The sequence below is a fragment of the Mycetomoellerius zeteki genome, unplaced genomic scaffold (assembly GCF_001594055.1).
Source record: "Mycetomoellerius zeteki isolate Tzet28-1 unplaced genomic scaffold, Tzet1.0 scaffold415, whole genome shotgun sequence".
In the NCBI taxonomy this organism is placed as follows: Eukaryota; Metazoa; Arthropoda; class Insecta; order Hymenoptera; family Formicidae; genus Mycetomoellerius; species Mycetomoellerius zeteki.
Window position 1 is genome coordinate 1,565,756 of NW_017257409.1, and position 21,953 is coordinate 1,587,708.

The 21,953-nt window shown below is 30.4% G+C and overlaps 1 protein-coding gene across 2 annotated transcripts in view; it reads right to left on the bottom strand.

Moving 5' to 3' along the window:
* Positions 1–1,093: 1,093 nt before the first annotated feature.
* Fkbp14 (peptidyl-prolyl cis-trans isomerase Fkb14) overlaps positions 1,094–21,953 on the bottom strand; it is a 69,280-nt gene continuing 48,420 nt past the window's right edge. Inside the window, exons 2-4 of one of the 2 annotated variants that reach the window (XM_018453911.1) lie at positions 6,761–6,924; positions 2,669–2,793; positions 1,094–2,046 (exon numbers count right to left, since the gene is read on the bottom strand). In XM_018453911.1, the coding sequence (XP_018309413.1) occupies positions 1,858–2,046; positions 2,669–2,793; positions 6,761–6,924 (478 nt within the window). In that variant the 3' untranslated portion in view covers positions 1,094–1,857. The remainder of the gene's footprint in view (positions 2,047–2,668; positions 2,794–6,760; positions 6,925–21,953) is intronic. The other variant, XM_018453912.1, reaches the window with a different exon arrangement.

The window sequence follows — 21,953 nt, forward strand, 5'->3', positions numbered from 1 at the left end:
TTGTTTTCTTTTCAGTTCTTGTTTGCAAAAAATAAATAAAATAATAGTTTTTTTTCAGTGCAATAAATCTTTTACTTTTATAATTCTGAACACTTTAGATAATAACACTTCAAATAATAATAAAAAATAATAAGAATGGTTAATATTGTTAATATGTCCGAAAACATATTTATTCTAAAAAAAATTAAGCAAAATGAAACGAAAAGTCATTTGAGAAATGTTACGCGTTATATACGAAAATTAATTGTGGCAATTATACGTGTAGAAATATTTGATTGCAAATCTATAAGATTTCTATAATGAAATCTATAATGTATATATGTTTCATCGCATTTATAACTTGCGAATAAATTTTCAGACAGGGATGCAGAAATTGAAAGAGGTAGTTATATAACAAATTGTGCTCGAGACACACGATTTATTATTAACCATCATCCAACTTTAACAACATACAATATAATGTAGTAATAAAAACGTATCAGTTAAAATGTAATAATGCGACGATAGGGGGATGCTCGCGTAAGAGCGACCATATTCATCTCCACTACGTATCCTCGGGATATTTCCTCTTCCTCTTTTTCTTCATCATCCTCTTCTTGTCTTCTACGTGAATATCGCGCGCGCGCGACTCGAGCAAGGGATCGTTATGACTGGGACAAGTTGGTGGAAGCTTTGAGAGTAGGACAGAATGCATGTGATTTTTCAGCACCATACGTCGATGCTTTTTAGTTATGCTAACATTTATAATATTTTTATATAATATATATAGCGCGAAACATACACAGCCTCACTTCACGCCACTACAGTGCAATCATTCGAGCAGACATTCGTATATTTTTTTTGTTTATATCGTATTAAAATGTACAATGAAGTCGTTCCACCGGAATGTTTCTTTAGGAATATCCGTGAAATTTTCATGGATCTCTGTAAAAGTCCGCAGATTTTTAAAACGATTGAAAATAACAAAGGAAAAAACACAATATTTATATTGATTGTTTAAAGATTATAGATTTTATATATACTTTCACGATTTAACAAGCAACGAAAAATTCGTTCCATCAGAAATTTTATTTGGCCAAAAAATCATAATTCTACGCAATATAAATTATCTATAAAAATTAAATAACTACAGAAATAATTGTTTGTGTATTGGTATAAAGATTTTCAAAACGAAATAGTATGATAAAATAAACAATATTGAGCGGTAAAAATTGTAGATCTTCCTAGTAAGATGTGCTAGGATAAGAAAGGTTCAGGAAATTACACCGGAAATTAATTAATATTTCCTCTGCAGATTCTCGATTAATCTTGTGCGTATAAGATGGCTCGCGGGATGTAATCGTGATTCCTATTTCAAACAAGTGAAATCGTATCCTTTAGAACATCCGGATTAAAAAATTAGAAAATCTTTGAGCCATTTAGGACCATCAAATAGTTTTCAAAACTTCTAGATTCTTTCCGAATTTTTCAAAAAACAGTTTCACTTTACGCATCTTTGTTGTTAATCAAAATGTCCACCTACTCTTGTAAGTTTCCTGCAATCAAGGACACGAATACGACTCGACGAGCCAGAGATTCCCGAAGATTGTATCCCTCTGATGCTAGTATCAGTGGTACTACTAGTATATCAGAAAAGTTTGCTGATAAATTTGCTTAGTCTTGCAAGTTCGAGTACGCGTGTACTCGGCACGATCGATCATTGGATCCTTCGGGAATACCCGAGAAGGGACTCGAAGAGGTGATTTTATACAGAGGTGAACACGTGATGGCGCGGGGCGCGTCGATATCGTCGACGGTTGAGACGACGACGACGTCAACAACGGGCGCTTGGAGACGCGATGATGAGGGACGAAGACTTCAGAGCTCATCATGCTTCGGCCCACTGAACTCGTCGTGAGAGATGAAGCCGTTCTTGTCCTTGTCCTCATGCTGGAAGATCTCCTCGACGAGCTTATCGTGATCAGCCAGCATTTTCTTTACGTCTTCAGTTTCACTAACGCCCGCTTGCTCGGCTTCTATCACTTGCTTTCGGAGATAATCGCTCACCTGCAAACAAAAAATTGACCATGTACCAATTAATTAAAACGATTGCATAGAAAATGGCATAAATGTCTATAAAGTATATTATACATATGTAGATTTGTAAAATAACGTTAATATTGTTAAGTTTATAATTCAGTAGAAAATTTAAGTGGATTAAAATATGCATATTAACATGCTGCAAATTATTTCTGTAATACGAAAATTAATTTAAATTTCTGTGTGAGTCAAATTTCTTTTTTGTCTGTGAATATTTTAAAATTTATTTCTCATTTTCAACATGAAAACAATTTCATAACTTTTAATTATCATGATATATCGCAGCAAACATTGCATGACTACAAAGTTCTGTTTGATTTTTTGTTATACGTTATTTGTACTAAATTTTTTGTTATACGTTATTTGTACTAATGTAATACGAATATGTATGAAAAATAATATAATAGTTTCTGTATAATGACATACGAATATATCTATATAATATTTAAAATACAAATGAATTTTAATATTATATTACTTTCGGCCATGCGTATAAAAACAAATAGTTTATATATTAAAATATTTGTAGCACTATTTTTCTACTACCAGCACCACAAATGGCCCAAATAAAAACTTAAAGTGATCTTGCCATTGCTCTCACCTCCTCGCGAGACAGTTGGTTGTCTTTGTCAGCATCGATTTCCTTAAAAACGTTAGCGGTTGGGGGCGAATCGCTAATATTCATAAGTTCAACTTCAAACGTAAGAGTAGCACCTGAAATCAACAATAACCTTTTATGTTAATAGCTTGCATAAAGTATATAAATTATTACAGAGAAATACGGTAGTAAAAAATTTTCTGAGAGCAATAATAATAATTAACACTAAATAATAGGAAATTTACATTTTGTTAATTAAAGCATTAAATTCGTATTATGCTAATACATTTTAATATGGTTCAAAATTAAATAAGCATAAAATTTCAAAAAAAAATTAATTTTCTCTTTTTTTAAATCTAATTTATTTGCTTTGCTAGAGGAAAAATTATTTTATAAAACAATTATTTTTTAATATTTTAAACGATTTACTTTATAAAAAGTTGATATATATTTAGGTGCAAGAAGATTTCCACTTCGAGAGGTTTATCCATTTACTGCAAATACTATTAATCTCGATTTGGCAAATACTCGTAAATCATTTCTAGAACTCATCGATCTGCTGTCAAGCACAAAGCTTTTTACACGTTTTGGCGGATGTACGTGAAGGATATATAGACTATATATTTATAGAGTAAAGGGTCAAATCGACAAGTGTATCTGAATGTGCAAAATAAAAAAGCGTAATAATATAAATGCAGCCTAAATTACAATCTAACATGCCCTTTTACTGGGCTAATTGGTCTGCTGAATGCAATCATTGTCTCTGTGAAGTTTTTAGAAATATTAATTTAGAAATATTAATTGTAATAAAAGAGCTATAAAATGCATTGTTAAATTTAGAATCGAACCCAAAATTAATCATGTACACGTACACGTTCAGATACCTAGACACGGCTAAACATTAATAATAATGCATACAGAAATTCGATTGCCAATAATAGTGTCTATAGATATCCGAAATAACAATGACCAGCAAATGCAGCTGGGGAGGGGCTAACGAAGTGTTCGGCACGGGAGAGAATGCATACGCGCGCTCGGCACGTCCAGCCATTAATTATGGATGGTCCCGTCGCGATTAAGCTGGCCCTAATGAAATATGGCGCTTAATTATTCACTACTTAAACGAGTGAAATTAATACGGCGAATAATAATGCGCTGCCCGGTGTAACAGCCACTGTCGCCTTGGAAATTGAACGTGAGAAATGGAGAGGGATGATGGGAATATTCCAATCCTCGCGCGCGGTTCCCTCTAGTATTCTTTATCATCGTATTCCGTGTGGAAGGACATTTCGATGGCAATGGTTTGCCGTGTAGTTAAAAAACGCCCACAAAGTTATGTTGCTTGACATATATATACTGATGTAACGAACTATTATACGTAACGAATAGGAAATAGGATTGTGGATTATAAAATTACAATAATAAGTTAAACTAGATCATTTAAACCAACAAATAAAGTAATGAAGCGTCAATGCTGTTAGATCTTAGTGTCTAATAATATTTATATATATATATATATCAATATTTAAATATATTTTTAAAAGTGCTTCAAAGTACGTGCTGAACATAATCAGTCTTGAAAATATAGAGAGAGAAGAGTTTAAATTACTCTCTAAATCTGAATCAGTGGATAATCACTGATCTCAGTGCCAAGTATACCACTGATAATCAGTGAATTAAATGTGAGATTGCTAACCTAGCTAATCTTTATTATGTGATCTAACTAATCTTGTTTTAATTATTAAATTCAATGAATATGGTATTGGAAGATTGAAATTAACGTGCAAATATCAGTATTTTAGTCAAATAATGTTCAAATATTCTTTCTTTTTTAGTTGAACTTCATTGATTACCAATGCCAAGTATGCCACTGGGTAATTAGTGACTATTCACTGATTCAGATTTAGAGAGTAAAGTTGAAAATAGTAATATCACAAATTAAATTGATTATCAATTTAATAATAATGATTAATAATAATGATAATAACAAGCATCTTAAAACACTGAAGAGAATTTACTTATTGCTAAAAATATTACGGGACATCTGCTTAATCATTCGAGTATGGTAATATTTGTATGGTAATATTATGGTGATATTTGTATAGTAATATTTGTCGCAATAACTGATATATATACGGAGAGAACTTATTAAAAAATGTATGTGTATAAACAATGATAAGTTAAAGAGTATAGTATGCTTTTATGTGAATAAATCAATTAAGATGCGTGGAAGACATAATATTTTCAGTAATAAGTTCTTTTTAATGGTTTATAATACTAGCATTATTATTATTGATGATTAATTTCATTTTAGTACTACTATATCCAGTTTTTAATTTAGAATTACGTTTTTAAGACCATAGTTTGAAATATTAAAAAATATATGTAAATATTCATATAGAAATATTATTAGACACTAATTGTAAGATCTAATCGTGTCTATATTTTACGCTTCTTTACTTATGTGTTTATGATAAAATGATCATACAGTGGTATTCGATGAAAGCGTCATAACTATACTATCATAATTTACCGGTTGAAGTACGTATTAATTTTGAATAAACTCGTGAAAAGATCATGCATCTGAAAAATAATAAAAAATAAACAGTGGGGCTGGACCGAAATGGCACGATTTATCCACGCGCGAAGACTCCGCTATAAAGAGGCGAATCGTTTATCATTGTTGATCCCGCCGTTGCGTTGCAGCGTTACCGAGAGTCGGGCAACGATGCTCAATTTAATGGTTGATGCTTTATTGGATTTCCGTGCAATTGCATTTTTGACTTCGATTTTGCTGCTAACGACTACCCTTGTATCGACCTGTCCAATAGTGTTCATCGCCCCTTCCTCTCTATCGGTTCATCACTAATCCTTTCGCGCGTAAAAATGGTCCAACGTGTAATTTGAAAAATGCTCACGTTAGCGTGACGCTTTTTAATCGTGACGAATACCGTTGCCGTCTGGTTGATTGTCGAATATATACCTATACTGATGCGTGTTTCGAGTGGCAGAAAAATAAGAGAAGCACTAACTCGCGAGCATAGAAGAGAGTACAGTAAAATTATAGTAGCCGTTATCAATTTGTGAGCATTTATTTTATCAATTCGTGAAAAAATTGAAAACATTTTTAACAAAATATTAATTGTTAATTACGTAAAAAATAATTCGTGTCTCTAAAAGCATACACGTATACACACTTTTTGAAAAGATATAAAATATTGGATTAAATTTTATACCTTTGTAGCAAATTCAATTTTCTTTTTTTTCCACTAATAAATGTACAGATTATTATAGTATATAAAAATTATATACTTATACATATTATTGTATAAAAAAACTTTTATTAATTTGCCAGATAGCTTCATTGTTACTATGTTGCTATTGTCATATTGCTTTTTAACATATATAAATAAATATTAAATTGATTTATTAAATTAAAATTTGTTTAAATTTTAAAGATGATTAAAAGTTAAGAAAGAGCTCAATTTACATAAAACAAATATACTAAAAATTTTTATAAACTTATTAATAAATATCTATAAAAAAAATTCTATTCATTAAATTCTATCAAGGATAAATAATAACGAATAAATATTGCAACTTTTACGGCTTTTTCATGTGTGTGTATAATGTACAAAATTTAACATAATATATATAATTTAATGCAACATATACAATATCTATTTTATTTAACATCGCATATTATTTGAAACTGTTTCACTTATGATGAAATCATATATTATTAGCTTGTCATTTCAATGTAGTCACGTACAATAATTAAATATTAAAACATATTTTTATTTTTAATTATATGCATACATTAATTATTATTACTTTAGCAAATATGACTCATCTAACTAATGAGAATTTATTTTGTGAGAAAAATTTCAAATAAATTAAATTGTTATATCAATAATTTGTTATTTTATATAGAATTAAGCGCATAATTTTACGTAGCCAGACAAACCTTTCACAATGCTAATATATTATATATAAATATTAAATTATTAAATACAAAAAATGTTAAATATAAATATTAAATGTTACAGGAAATTCAAAAATAATAAAAAGATGTCAGCGTACCACCAGGAATAACATTTCCAGCTCCCTTTTCGCCGTATCCAAGTTCAGGTGGTATCGTCAGTTTCCTCTTCTCGCCTACACACATATCCAGAAGACCTTGATCCCAACCTTTAATAACTTGTCCAACACCAAGCTGGAAGGTAAATGGTTGATCTCTATCCAAACTGTAACAAAAGAGAATAATCTCACTTAGAGTTACATTCTTCCAGAGTTACACCGTAAAATATTAAATTAAAACGCACATTTCTTTGGATAGACGTGATCTTTTACATCTCAAGATACAAGAAAATATGAAAATATGTTGCTTATTAAAAATTGTTCAGAAAAGCAGGTGTTATTTGTATTCATAACATTTTTTCTTCAACCACAAAACATTGATATGCTACTATAAAGCAATTTACAAAAATATAGGTATATTAATAAATAGTAGTAAGTGAAAAAATCGTCTTTATACAATAAAAATATTCTTTTTGTGTTTGCATATCATTATGTCTGTTTTAAAAGATATGAGGAATTCTTCATTTTTCAAGCATAACGGAACGTGCTCAGTCTTTACTCGTATTACATCGCGCTAACTACAGTAAACTTCCTCATTTCAGCGAGGCATCAAAATGTTTGTTGTAACAAGTTTCGCGACGACTTATTCATGTCGAGAGTTAAAAGCGACACGGCGTAAGGAGAAGAGCGACGGACTAATTGGAAAACGTGTGGAACAATCAAGTCCCATTTCGTTGCACCGCGAACTTTCACCAAGAATTCACTATTGTGCCGACGTCGAATACAGCTTGCATGACTACGCTCGATATTTCTTACCAAATCTAAAGGCTTAGATCGTTACTAGAAATGTCAATTTGTCGTTATGTAAAATGGAGAGAGAGAGAAAGCGAGCATACATTCGGCGATCATTCCCAGTGCGAAAACCGACGATTTCCTGCGTCAAGAGAATATTACGGAAACTAACGAGGCAAAGCCGATGCTGTACGTTTTCTGGGCTTCCTTCGAGGCATCTCAACATGAACGGTTATGATTAAGGGGCACGACGTCGAACGCACAAGTAAGTTGAAAGTAACACACGGCAATATGCAGCCAGATGTAGTCAAGTGGAGAACTTCATGCACGAGTACGAATGCGATGTAAAAATGCAGTGTGATAATATTTGATTTTAGAACCAAAAATATGTACATAAATAGAAATACGTAAATTTCTCAGAAAAAAATAAGTGAAGAGGGATAATCAAAATACCTTGTAAGCAGCATAGAAAATCTACATATGTACAAATAGCTTCAATTACTTATATATAGGAAAGTCGCTGGTACGACATGTTTCTTAAAGACGTTCCTTTATTTCTCACAATTAGAAATAAAACATTGCACTTTATTAATACTGATAAAAAAACATAATTAGTTCAGGTTAAAGAAGAAAAACTAATAATTTATATATTTATTGTTAGTTTTTATAAACAATCAGACAGAAATAAATTCCACAAATACGAAAATAAAATATAGTACAAGAACAAAATAGTATGACGATGTCGGCAATTTTCCTCTATCTTTGTATATGGTACCATACTTTTACGATATATACATATATTACGCAATATATACATATATACGTAAATATATATGTGTTTAATATGTTAATGTATACTGTACACGTATGATAGATTATATTTTAAACTTTTCCGGAGTACTTACTACAGAAATAATGCAACATAAAACGCAAAATATGTAAAGAAACCTAGAAAGGATAGGATTTCTCATTATTTTATGACTTCTCATTGTTTTTTATCAGAGATAAATATATAGTTTTCATGAAATATTTTTATTTATGAAAATTATGCGTGATTAAGAGAGATTTTCTGTCTACACACTTTTTTAATATAATCTTCGTCCACTTGTGCTTGTGGCAAAATAAGCTCGTACTCCGTGGAGATTATATTGAAAAATAAAGGTATACAGAACATTCCTTTCATTCGTTTTCATTATACGTAATATTCTCGTTTCGGGATAAACATGAAGAATGGAAGAAGGGGCATTACATTTTCTGAATAAACTGTAGCTGTAATGAAACTCTCTTCTTGCGGTTCTTTTTTGTATTTTAAAATTACTCGGGGAGAAGCGTAATTATATGTTTTAAAATATGCGTAAAACATAATTCTATTATTGAGAAACGTATTCATATATATAAAAAAATATTATTAATATTCATTATTATTTCCGATATCGTTGATTATTTCAAATTATTGCAGATATTTAAGAATGATCCTTATATTCTTAAATTTTATTTCCATATGGCTCAATTTTACTTTATCAAGATACACGTTAACTGCAAGTGGGAAAAGCGATATTGAGTATCGTGGGCGCAATATCATAGGACCGATCATTTTTCCCGCCGTCCTGAGTGCAGATGATATAGTCAATTTCCAGCGTTATTGGTTTTTGGCTACCTTGCTATGAGGCAAGTCTGTACCATGAGAGCAGATTACTTTTTTAGTGATTCGCTATACTAATAAATAACTTGCCTTTCTACCGCATTCGTCGCAATAATAAACATTTATTATAATTTTGTTAATCTTATTAATATATATTTATATATTAATCTTATTAATTTATATTTTGCAAATCCAAAATAATTGCCCTTTATATTGATATGAAAAGTAAAATTTATCTCACTTGCACGATTTAGCCCCTTATTAATACATTTCATAGATATCTATACATATACACATGAAAGTACGATCATGATCAGAATTTTTATTCCACGTAGTTTCACATTGACTTTATCAAAAAATATTTTCTCCTATCCCGGATTTGCGATATCGCAGAACAGCGCGATAGTTTTTCCAACGCGCATAAAAGCGATACCAGCCTGATGCATTATCGGCTTTCGGACGACATACGACATTTTTCAAGAGAAAACATCGATATTTTGTCGTGAGATAGCCAATGGGTCATTTTTCTTGAAAAGAACAATACTAAGTATTTTTTATTGTGTTATTAATAATTTGTTTTGACAGAGAGAAAAACAACAAAGAGAAAGAGAAAGAAAGAAAGAAAGAGAAAGAAATTTACATAAAAACCATATTACATAAAATATAATAGTTAAAAGTCAATATTAAGAAAAAATCTGAAAAGTATTTGTAAAGTATTTAAAATTAATATATATTTTGATACATAATATAAAATAAAATAAAATGCAAATATCACAGAATCTTTTTGACTCTTAAAACACACAATGAGAGATTTATATTATATTTAAATAACATAAATTTTATTACAAAGTTATATTAATTTCTCGCTGTTAGAAAAGAAATTGTATTTATTCAAGTTTATATTGATCCGAGAAAAAATATTGACTTTTCTCGATTGTAAACTCCTATTATATCTTAATAACTGTTGAATTGGAATAAAAGTTCTTAGCGCGTTAACGAACTTCAAAATTCGAGTAGCTGTAATTTTGTTAAAAATAAATAAAATTTAAATTTAAAAAAGGAGTTCTAAGCTTAAAATTCCTATATTTGAAAGAACACTATATCTATTGAATTTTTGTAAATTTTTTTTAATAATTTTTACATATAGAAAATTACAAATTATATATACAAAACTGGACAAATTGGAAAATTTTCTTTTCACTTTGTGAGCTTATTACAAGTCCAGAAAAAACTTGCAAAAATTTTAGACTTTCTAACATAAAAGCTTAAAGTTTTTGTTACAAAATCATTTTTTTATAAATATTCTTGATATTTTTTGTTACTGAATTATCGCGGATTAAGTAAAAAGAGCATTTTACATAACTTTGTTAAAAATCATTGCTCACGTATTACAATGCAATAAAACAGATTCTTAAAGCTAAAGCTTTGCTTCGTTGAATGGTATAATTATCAAACTTTTTTTAAACATGTAGACATGATACATGTAAAGCAGCATAAATTCTCGTTCAAATGCTAAATAGTTGTAATATGTTAAAATCAATAATATGGCTAATTGTATCTCTGTATAACATCTTTTTTCTACTTATACAGCAGTATACGTACATTCAAGTATTTTTTAAATATTCGAAAGAATTTCTTGGTGTCTCTACGGGCAGAATCCATTTCTCTTAAATTTTCCGTTAACTTCTGAAAAGTGTACTAATAAAATATTTCCAGCTCGCCTCGTTAATAAGCAATAACTATATGATTATGTTACTTCTCATGCATAATTAATTCAACGGTATCATTATCGAAAGTAGCATCAAATTATTCATGTTATAGGATTATATGTAGTATTGAACGTAATTCAAATACCAATATATAACGTGATTATGGCGTTTCAATATCTCTTATCCAACTGATTGTTAATACATAACGATGTTTTGATAATAAAACATTGAAATTGTATAGACGTAAAAATCAAATGTAACTCTCAACAGCGGCAAAAATATTGCTTATTTAACCGTATCGATGAGGTTTTCATTTCCCAAGCAATTAAACTGAATGATATGTTATATTGACTATCTGAATATGCCAAGTCAATTAAAAACATATTTGACAAAAATAATTGTTATTCTTCAATAAATGACTTTCAAGCATTTATGAAATTTTTCTCGATAAAAAGATATCTCTAATTATATCCCCTTTCTATAAAATTTAATTTGTGAAAGATTTAACTTTTGATAAGAACACCTCTATATTAAAAAATTCTAATAGATTATTAATTATCAAATACGAAGTGTCATAAAATTTTTATCTCCTATATTTAAATCTCTTAAAGTGGTAATGAAGATAAAAATTTTACACAAGTGAGAAAGATAATTTTAGGCACGACAATTCTCGATCAATAATCTCAATCTCGACGTTTCTTTATCTTAATAAGATAATAAGTATTGTAATATACGCATCTTACGCTTATGTGATTATTTCATTAATACAAATCTCTCTCATTTTACGACTCTGCAACATTTATGTCTGTAAGTCACATTACTCCATGTATTTTAGTAATGAACCAAGCGATTATATTTTTCAATGTAGATCCGTTGACGGTTGATATTTCTGATATATGTGATATGGCGCCTGTCAGCTCCATCAGAGTATTCAATGAGTTAATAAATGGACTTGAAGAAATGCAAGATGTTTTATGATTGATGTAATTGGTGCGTTTGCGTAAATAAAATGAATGGTTAATATCGTAATATAAAACCAATCACAAGTACTTGTTTTATTGATGTTAAGTTTTGAGTTAATTATTAGGAAATTAATAATTTTTATAAATGAATATTTTAACACAAATAAATTTCTCAAAAGTGTCTTGTCTAATTGATTATTATTATTTGCATCAATTGTTATATAGTAAGTGCATGGGAAAGATATATCATCCAATATAATATATATATATAAAAAATGAAACTTTCATTCTTGTGTGCGTTCACAAAATTTTAAAGAGAAATAATCTAATATATTGTTCTATCATGGGTACTAATTATTATACAGCATCTAATTTAGAAAAATTATTTAAAAAATACGCTGTCAATTCACTCAATTTCAAAATAAATTTAACTTATTAATTTGGTATGTATTTTTATTCTTTATGCAAGTCAGTATTTTATTTTCAAGTTTTTAAATATTTTCTAAGCCCAATAGATAATTAAATAAACATGATAGGCGGTATATTGTGCCAAGAAAATTACAAATTACTCGAGTATTATACGGATTACATCAAGACTGAAGATAAAAAAATTGAAAAAACACTGAACACGTTTGAGCTTCAGACGCATAGTGAATAGACATTCTTGTGAAATGTCACAAGTGCACAAAGAATAAAGCTTGAACGCGAAGAAGAGAAACAAAGCATCAAAGAAGAAAAGAGTAGCAAGACACTAGCAGAAGAAGACGAAACAATTGCTCTGGGACTTCTGGCCACTAAGAGATAAAAAATTCCGAAGGACCGAATCTCGTTGTCATCTTTCTTCCAACATCCTTGTATACGCGCTTCGTGAACTTTCGTTATGTTCTGCAACGCAGTAAGATCTTCAAATATTTAAACTCCTTCGGGAGTCTCTTGTACATACATTAATATATATTACGTAAAATACATATATAAGCTATACCGAAAAAGTAAATGTTATTGAGTGCGATTACATGTAATCTAAAAATTGGAACCATCTTTGATTCAAAAATAAATCTTGAAAATAATTATTTTATATTATAACTATTGTATAGATTATAACTATTACGTGCGAAGTATAATATGTTTATTAATACAATTTATTAAATGTCGATTAATTGTTTATTAATATTTTGATGCAAAAGCTGAATAAATTTAATTCTTAAAAAAATTGACAAAAAAGTAATGATAAAAGAGGACAGAAAAAAACGAGCATAATAAGAGCAAAACTGCAACAGAGTTAAAAGACAGAATTTCTTTTTTTGAAGAAGTGAAAAGAAAAAGAAAAGACAAGGGCGCGAAAAACTAGTTAGTTTTTCTCTGATGGTATTTGCATATACTTGTACGCAGGTGGAGCGAGGCATTCTCTAAAAACATAAATCGTGCTACACACGAGGATACGAAGGGAGGATAAAAGAGAAATGATAGAAATAGATGAAAAGAAAGGGGAAGAGAGAGATGGAGGAAAGGGTAGATTAGACCACAGACAGCTAGAAATAATGTATAGATGAAGGACAAAACTGGCCGGAAGAGAAGATAGGAGGGAAAAGGGCCGACGAAAGGAATCGCTATCAAAGAATATCGCCCCCTTGCTCGCGATGGTTCTTGTTAACATATCAAAGGGGATATTTAAATTTATTCCTCCCTGGTAGCGCAGCACCTTTGCGCGGTTTTATGTATCGAGGCCATGCAAGCGCGACACGTGGCCACGTATTCAACGAGGAACGAAAAGAGAGAGGAGCTCTCTTTGAGCTTTTCATAAGGTCCGTCCGGACGAAAGCTCGTGAAACCCATTCTTATCCCTGTCTCCGCGATCGCAAAGTGCTTCTCACCGATACCCGGGTTCGCCATTGTCCACCGAACTGACAGAGTGCTCGCGAAGAGGGTTGATTTTTTAAGACGACGGCAAAGATCTCGATTGTTCTTTGAAATGTCATTCTGTCTGTAGGGATGACATGTCCACTTATTGTATGTGTACCATAGTATTCTTCAAAATATTTGGTAATATGTAGGTAATTATGTTTTACTTATTTAATAATATGTAATACTGTATGATTATGTACTGAAATTGCAGATGACACAATATATGCATATATATATATAAATTTGAATTTGATCTTATCTTTATGAAAATTTAATTTAAACAAGTTATATTTCTTCACAATTTCTTAATGTTTAACATTAGTTACTTCAGCAATTGAGTATAGTATTACAAATAATAAAAAAGTATAGAATAAGTTATAAGTACAACTGTGAAAAAAAGTTTCATTTAATAAGGTAAAGAAAAAATTTATAATAGAAATTGTGTTAGATTTATTCTTTTTGTATACACACAAACACACATGTTTAAGCTTCTGTAATAGAATAAAAAAGCTTCTGTAATAGAAAACGTATTACAAAGTAATCGTAGATAACTTTTGCGTGAAGTAGATATTACGTGTAATATATTTATAAGCCATTGTTAGTTACATTACTTTTAATAATTGTTCATGTGATCTTGTGTTTAAAGTGCCATCTTTGTTTTGACAGAAACGAGCAACAACGTAAGAACTTATTACACCATTAAACATCGATCTTAGTCTCAGCCTGAATATCCGAAAGTGCTTCTAACATCGTTTAAATTTCTTGTTTCTAGAATGCAATTTACAAATCGTTTTCATATATTGTATATCAAATTCTATCAAGCTATTCTATTCAATATATTCAAAGAAAAAATACATTAAACTGTATTATATTTATAAGAGATATATTTTAGAGAATTATTTTATTTCATTTATAATTATAAAATTATAACACATATAATTAAAACCATAATATAATTATTATGATTATAATTAAAATTATGACTATATAATCTGATATAAGTGGAAAGGTATTGCAGAACTTAACAGAATTTTTGTTTTACAAAATTTCCATGAGAATCTTAATCCTTTTAAATAAAGTTACAAGATAAGCTATGAATTATTTTAATTTTAACAATAATTTTATTAAAAAGCATGTATATATAAATTCTGGAAGAGACCGTGAAATTTCCTTTCCTGTTGAAAACTATTTTTCATGAAAAAAGATGAAACAAGATAAAATTGAAATTTCCATATTACACTTCGTCATAGCAGAGGATGGTAAGTAAAATATGCGCAATTTAATTAAGCTTTCAATAACTAAGCTAAAATAATTCGTTGCACACCTGCTACTCATTGCCTCTCTGTCTTTTATGACATATTTAATTTATCACATTATTTGTCTTTGGACATAGAAAACACACTAAAGGAAGTTATTAAATCTAAGTGCTTTGGTGCACTTGATATTTCTAACAGAAATATGTTTTCCTTGCAAATAACGTTGCACGGAATGCGTTTTACATTCGCGTAGGAATAACGCTCGGATCCATTTATTACAAAGCACGCATTTCTTTTATGTCTAGCATCCGTACGTTGTAAACTTTTTATTGTACAGCCATCAATTTGAACCATTCGCGATATCGATCTATCTTGACATGGATATAATACAGATCGAAATAATCCACGTTTTCTGTCTCTCTCTCTCTCTCTTTCTCCATTTCTGAAACGAAAAGATATCTTGTACATCCATATTTTTCTTTGTTGTTATCTACAGAAGACATTCATGATAAGTGTGTATCTAAAATTAATTCTTTTCATTATTATGTTAATTAAAGTGTTATTCTGTTCTTAGACAAACAGCATAGAGAGATACTGAAATATTAAAATAATCATAATTTATCAAATAGCAAAAGAATAATATAGCAAAGAATATTTAAAAAATACATTTTAAAAACTTTCTGATAATTTATTTTAATAAATTAAGATATGCAAAATTGATTATACAAAGCTATTTATTTTCTATTACTATTCATTGTATCAAATTGATATATTAGTATCAAATATTTTGAAAAAGTTTAAGTGTCTATTAATTAAAAGATCTTGTATTCTCTCAGTCATGACCAAATATATCTATTATTATTTTGTAACAGATATTTAAGGGTATTCTTTATTAGAGATGATAAATGTTTTAAATTGGACGATAATATTCTATTTGTAATATTTAATAAACAGTTATAACAAATTCGTTTTCAATAAAAACTGAAATATAACTGATATATTATATTCTCATATGGCTTCTTTTGGCCCAAGTAATGCAAAGGAATTTCGCATAAATAGCCTGATAAAGTGTCGCCGTCGCGGTGCAACGTTAAATGCAGATTAGCCCCCGTCCTCGGGCGTATACTCGAAAAAGTGAAAACGTTGCTCCGACAAGACGCTGGGATCGGTCCCATCAAGAGTTCGGGGATACCTAAGTAAAAAGGACCATTTTTCAGTGGCGACGTCTTATCCAGGACACAGTGACACCATGTAATACCGTGGTGCTGGCTTATATGCATTCATAAGATATTCATAAGGTTTCTGGCGCTTCAATTCTCGCTAGCGACAAAGAGCGACTCGACGACCATCTTTCGAGGATAAAAGATCAGAAGTAGGTATACGGTGGCCAGCAGAGACGATCTTCCGCTTTTGCGTCTCACGTCTCGCAAGCTTCCTTAAAACGGTCCGAAGTTCTGTGAACTGCGTCACAGGAAATTACTATGAACTTTCGCACAGATTGAAAAAGTTTTTCGAAAAGCATTCCGATTGTTAAGACGCGACGCTCACGTTTCCCGCGTGGAGCGTTAGCGTGGCCAAAGAAAACTGCCTCGTTTGAACTTTTGTCGTGACTCGTTGCCATCTCCTCATTTACGCCATTCACGCGGTCGCGTAACGACGGAGTTACATCGAATCGAATGACATCCATGTTGAGCTACCAATAAAGTTTTATACTTATTAGATTTTTCTTTCAGGAGAATCATCCTCATATCAAAATGTGATCTTCATCTCGTTTCTTACCATGACTTTCCAACTGTTTATTTTTTTTTGTCTTCGTTTAGAAGAGTCTTCGGAGCCGTCATACGACAACGACGTCTCTGGAGTTGACGCAAAATTGTCTTAGCGGTTAAGGCGTCTTGTTGCAAAGTTTTCTTCCTTGAAGTTATTATCGCGTGCATAGTATCTCATACAATGTAAAAGTCGTATAGCAGGTTAAGATTTGAGGTATTATTCAAAGTTAATCCTCTTATTATGTTATTATACTTCCAGCTCTTCTTCCACTTTATGCTTCTTAGCAGCTTATAAAATAAGAGAAAATTTTGCAAAAGCTTAAGCTTTTATATTCTTCTATAACTGTAAAATAATAAGTTTCATATTCTTTCCTATTTATAGTAATATAAAAATTACACTTGTTATGTCATTATAAGTTTACAAGATCACGATACTTGATTGCGTTTCTATGTTGATGTTAAACCTTCAAATCCTAATATTTTAATCATTTAATCTTTTTTCGCTGTCTTTCTCTTTATTATTTAAACTAAATTTTCATTATTTTTAATAAATACAAAGTTAATCAAATTTATAAATTGTTTTATAAAGCTATGATTCATATATATATCACATATATATATTATATTATATATATGTATATATATTTATATATATATACTTTAAGTATTATTTTTTATTTCATATTTAATTTTTCGTTGAAATATTTATCTGTCAATTTGAAATATATATGAAACAAAAAACATTATATATTATTCCTTATTTCTTTTTTTATTCTTTTTTTAAACTGTAATAATCACTTTTTTTACAAAAAAAATAATTTTCATAAACGTTTAATATTCAAATTATTCAGTTTATGATTGTACTTTCCTTTATTTTTTTCACATCAGTCATCACCAATGGAAACGTGCATATTTTGGATTGGTCATTATTTAATCGCAATTTCAAAGACGGTCTCTGGAAGGAATATTAATAGGTTAAATAGAAGGCGTGTCCTTTTAACGCTCTAGCTGCTGCACCTGCAGTAGTGCAGGGACAATGTCGTACCTTGCTGTAAATTCTACGCGCTCGCCTGGTGGGGTGGCTTAATGCAGATTTAGGTAGGTTCCTAGAGCGCGCATGCGGCTTTTACATCCCATAGACTTAGGCTAATTAATTTATAGACTGCGCTCTTATCTGTTGCTGGTGCCTACTATATAACCACTACTACTGGATAGTGGGCATCAACGAGTTACCCTAAGTGCGCCAGAAGGGAAACCAGTTACCATAGATCCATGGCGATAACGCGTTCTTCCCTCTTTGCCACCCAGTCTCCTAGACTAGACTCCGGCCGAAAGTTAGACGAGAAGGGAGTTGACTCGCTCGTCTGGGAATCGCAAATGACTTCCGTGCGGTCGGTCCAGTTTGAACAGCCATCTCGTCTTTACTTGAGATTGCAGACATCGTTACTGAGACAATCGGAAGATGTTCGCGCTACGCGTTAGAGAATGAAAATTGTCTTCTTCTCAAACATTGCTAATTACGAATAACAGTGAATTTATTGTGCAATGTTAATTAAGCGTATATTTAAAGAAGCGTATGATAATATTATTTATTATTTATAATTTAAAATAATACGTATCTACTTTATCAAGAATATTTCATTATACATTTGGAACACAAAAATAAACGCTTAGAAGAACTTTAAACACTGAGGAGAAAAGCAATATCTTTGACTTTATATCTATCACTTTATATATGTATATACTTTCTCTTCCAGTTATTGGTGACTCAATTTAGAAAATGCCAACTGCATCGGAACATCAGTAGCACTACATCGTAAACAAGCCGACGTAAAATTTTTCATTTGAAATAAAATATTATGATAAGTGGAACGATAAATATCCACTTATTGAAACAAAAGATTTTTTTTTATTGATATATAAGCGTATCATGTATCATCGAAATAAATGGTTACCTTCTCTATGTATGCGTTATAAAATTTTTATAGGCTTCAACGCGTCAGTCGAATTCCAATCGTCAATAAAAAAAGTTGTTTGTCAATTCGAAATGCATCGGCACATCGTGCAAGAATGCCGACGCTCGCGCTGTCGCCAACGATGTGTCGCGAAGCGTAGGTGGTAGAGCTCGTTAGATCAGTCGAGCACCCTGTGAACGCTGTTAATTGCATCGCGTCGATGAACGTGCACGCACCGATTTAGTTTATCGCTCGGCTTGCCTAGCGCAGCTAGAGACGGGGTTGCGCGAACGTGACGACGAGATGACGATACGCGCGTCAATGTTGTATGAGTGCAAAACTACGTACATACATGGAAAGCAATCAAATTTCCCCGGGAAATCTTTGTGGCCACGTGGTAGAATAGAATTGTGGATAAACTGAGTATTCTGGCTGGTGGTCACGAAAGCTTTTATACGTCGCGCAGAAAACGCATTACAGTTAACGACGAAAAGTCGGCGGACGGTCACTGATGGATATTGGCTTTTTAATTGGCAATGTGTGTCCTGATGTTTTTCATGGAATTTAGTCTACACGTAAATTTGTATAAGCATAGAGAAATCGTTAGGTAGAAGTGAAATATCTCAAAATTTAAAACGCTTCGAGCATGAATGTCTCACGCAAAGTATAATTTTATGTTCTCGTGAAAATTCACTTAAGTATAATATGAGATAGTTAATTCAGAATGTGTATCTCTCTCTCCCTCTCTCTCTCTCTCTCTCTCTCTCTCTCTCTCTCGGGTGTTTCAGAATTCACGACTCAATATACCATAGCAAGATAGTTTTTTAAAAAATGAGTAAAAAAATCTACATGTATTTATAAACAATAAATAAAAAATTATTTTTATTTTAAACATTTTTATTTAATTTTAGAGATATAAGAGTTTAAATATGATCAATTATAGACAAGGTGATCACTTATTAATGAGTCGCACGTACGATAATATTAGCGAGCACTCATTTCTCAGCGCACATTAATATTCACAGATGAATCTAAACGAAGTCTGTAATTAGCCATATTCACTAAAAAAAAAATTTCTTGAAAATGGAACCATAAAATTCTAATCATATCAATTAGAATTCTGATTATCTCAACTAAAATTGTAACAGATTCAAATATATAGAAAATTCTGATTTGTCCATTTTCAATCAAAATTTTAACTCATGTAACTAGACTCTTTTACCAATAAATAATTTTTCAAAAATTACTGCTTAAAATAAAAACTTACAAATAATTTTTTGAATTTAATTTTTTAAAAACTTTCTTGGTCTAGTATTGTGAGTTGCAAATTTTAGAATAGGTACTCTATATATATTTTTTGTTAAAAATGCTTATAATGTATGTAATATTTACGACAGCAATAATTGCAACGATTTTATACGGTTCTATTATGACGAATTTGATTTCTATAGAATTATATGAAATTATTTATCACATTTATTACATTATTATACATTCTCGCAAAAAAAGTAAATTTAAGACAAGCTTAAAATTAACACAACCTGTTTTAAGTGTTACTCAGTGATGATCGTGGTCTAAATAGGATGGAGACAGGCTGTGGCGTCGCGGTAAAAGTAACAGCAGATAGCATTGCATATTTCATACTGCATAGTACGTAACGTGATGCACGCCCCGCATGGGAAATCCTAACGGGGCCGCATGTCCGAGTTCTACGTTCGCGCAAACTAGACTAAAGCTCGTCCATGGAAAATAGTGTCACGGAACCGAGACAAATTCATTTTGTTACGTTGGCACCCTAGGTTCATCCATTTTCTTCCGCGTCAGGGTGACAGAGTGAATCCCGTTACATTAATTGTGTAAGCTACAATTTATTTAAAAAAGATCTAAATAACATCTTATTATAATTTTGTATATTTGAATAAAAATTTAAAATTCGTGTGTCACACAACTTACAGCATTATATATCTATGCTGTATTTATATGCAAAAGTGTATATTTGTAATCTAAGTTATCATCTAGTATGTTATAATATATTTTAATTTATAAAAGATAATATTAACCATCAGGGGCATGCGAGCATGCACACAAACGGCTAAAACTAGAAGCGGTCTAAATAAAAATTCATGGAATTATATATTTGGCCATACTACAAATATAATGAAGTTATAGCTTTCGTTTATGTTATCAGGGTCTTCAATAAAATTATCTTCCTCTGTTGTTCATTTCCATAAAAATAGATTAGCTTTAATCTCTTGTGTCCGTTTCTATCAATGTAGATTAATTTTAACTTATGTTTGTTCAACTTACTCTTTACCTTTTTCTAATTCTTAGAACTATAAAAAGATAAGAAGCAAATTAATTAAGATTAAAAGCTAATCTACATTAATAGAAATGGACATAAAAGATTAAAATTAATCAATACTGATAAAAATAAAGGAAGTTGACAGAGATATAGAAATGGATACTATAAATAATTTATTCTTTATCTTTCTCTTCTTCTTTAACTTTTTTTAATCGATTCCTACGTACAAATACTTATATATACATGTATATGTACACTTCTGTGGTGGCAAAATTATTTTTTTCACCCTGTCGGCCAATTCTTTTTGCACGCTTCTGTTAATTGTTGCTTGTTCATCTGCATAAAACAAATGAAATTCTTAAAGAGAGAATATAAAATTTTTTTTATTAAAAGACTAAATTCTTACACAAATTATCTAAATTGAAAATTTTTTAAAAGAGAGAGCTATATAAAGTAAAATAAGTTTGGCGAGAGGTAATATAATATTAAAAGATTAACAGATTCTAATTTTACATTCTAATTGACTTTCATTGTGAAACTACAGAGATCATTATTGTTAAACTGTTTGGAACGCTTTTATGATTCTCCGCATACTTTCATTCTATATTCCAGATCCGTATCATTTCATTTTCATCAATTAAATTAGCCAATTTAAGTAGCAATTTTAGGACAATTTTTATAAAAATCAAAAGTTAAACCAGCCCAATTCTATTTTATTGAGTTCTATTCATGATGAGAGAAATAACAACCGATTGTAATTTTTTATTTTTCAGATTGAAAATGTCACACATGTCTTAGAACTTTCTTTTGAATTTATTTGGAATTTTTCTAACTGAATATGATCTTACGCTTATTAGTTTAAGAGGGAAAATTTTTTTCTCGTGTAAAATACAAGTTCCAGAGATCT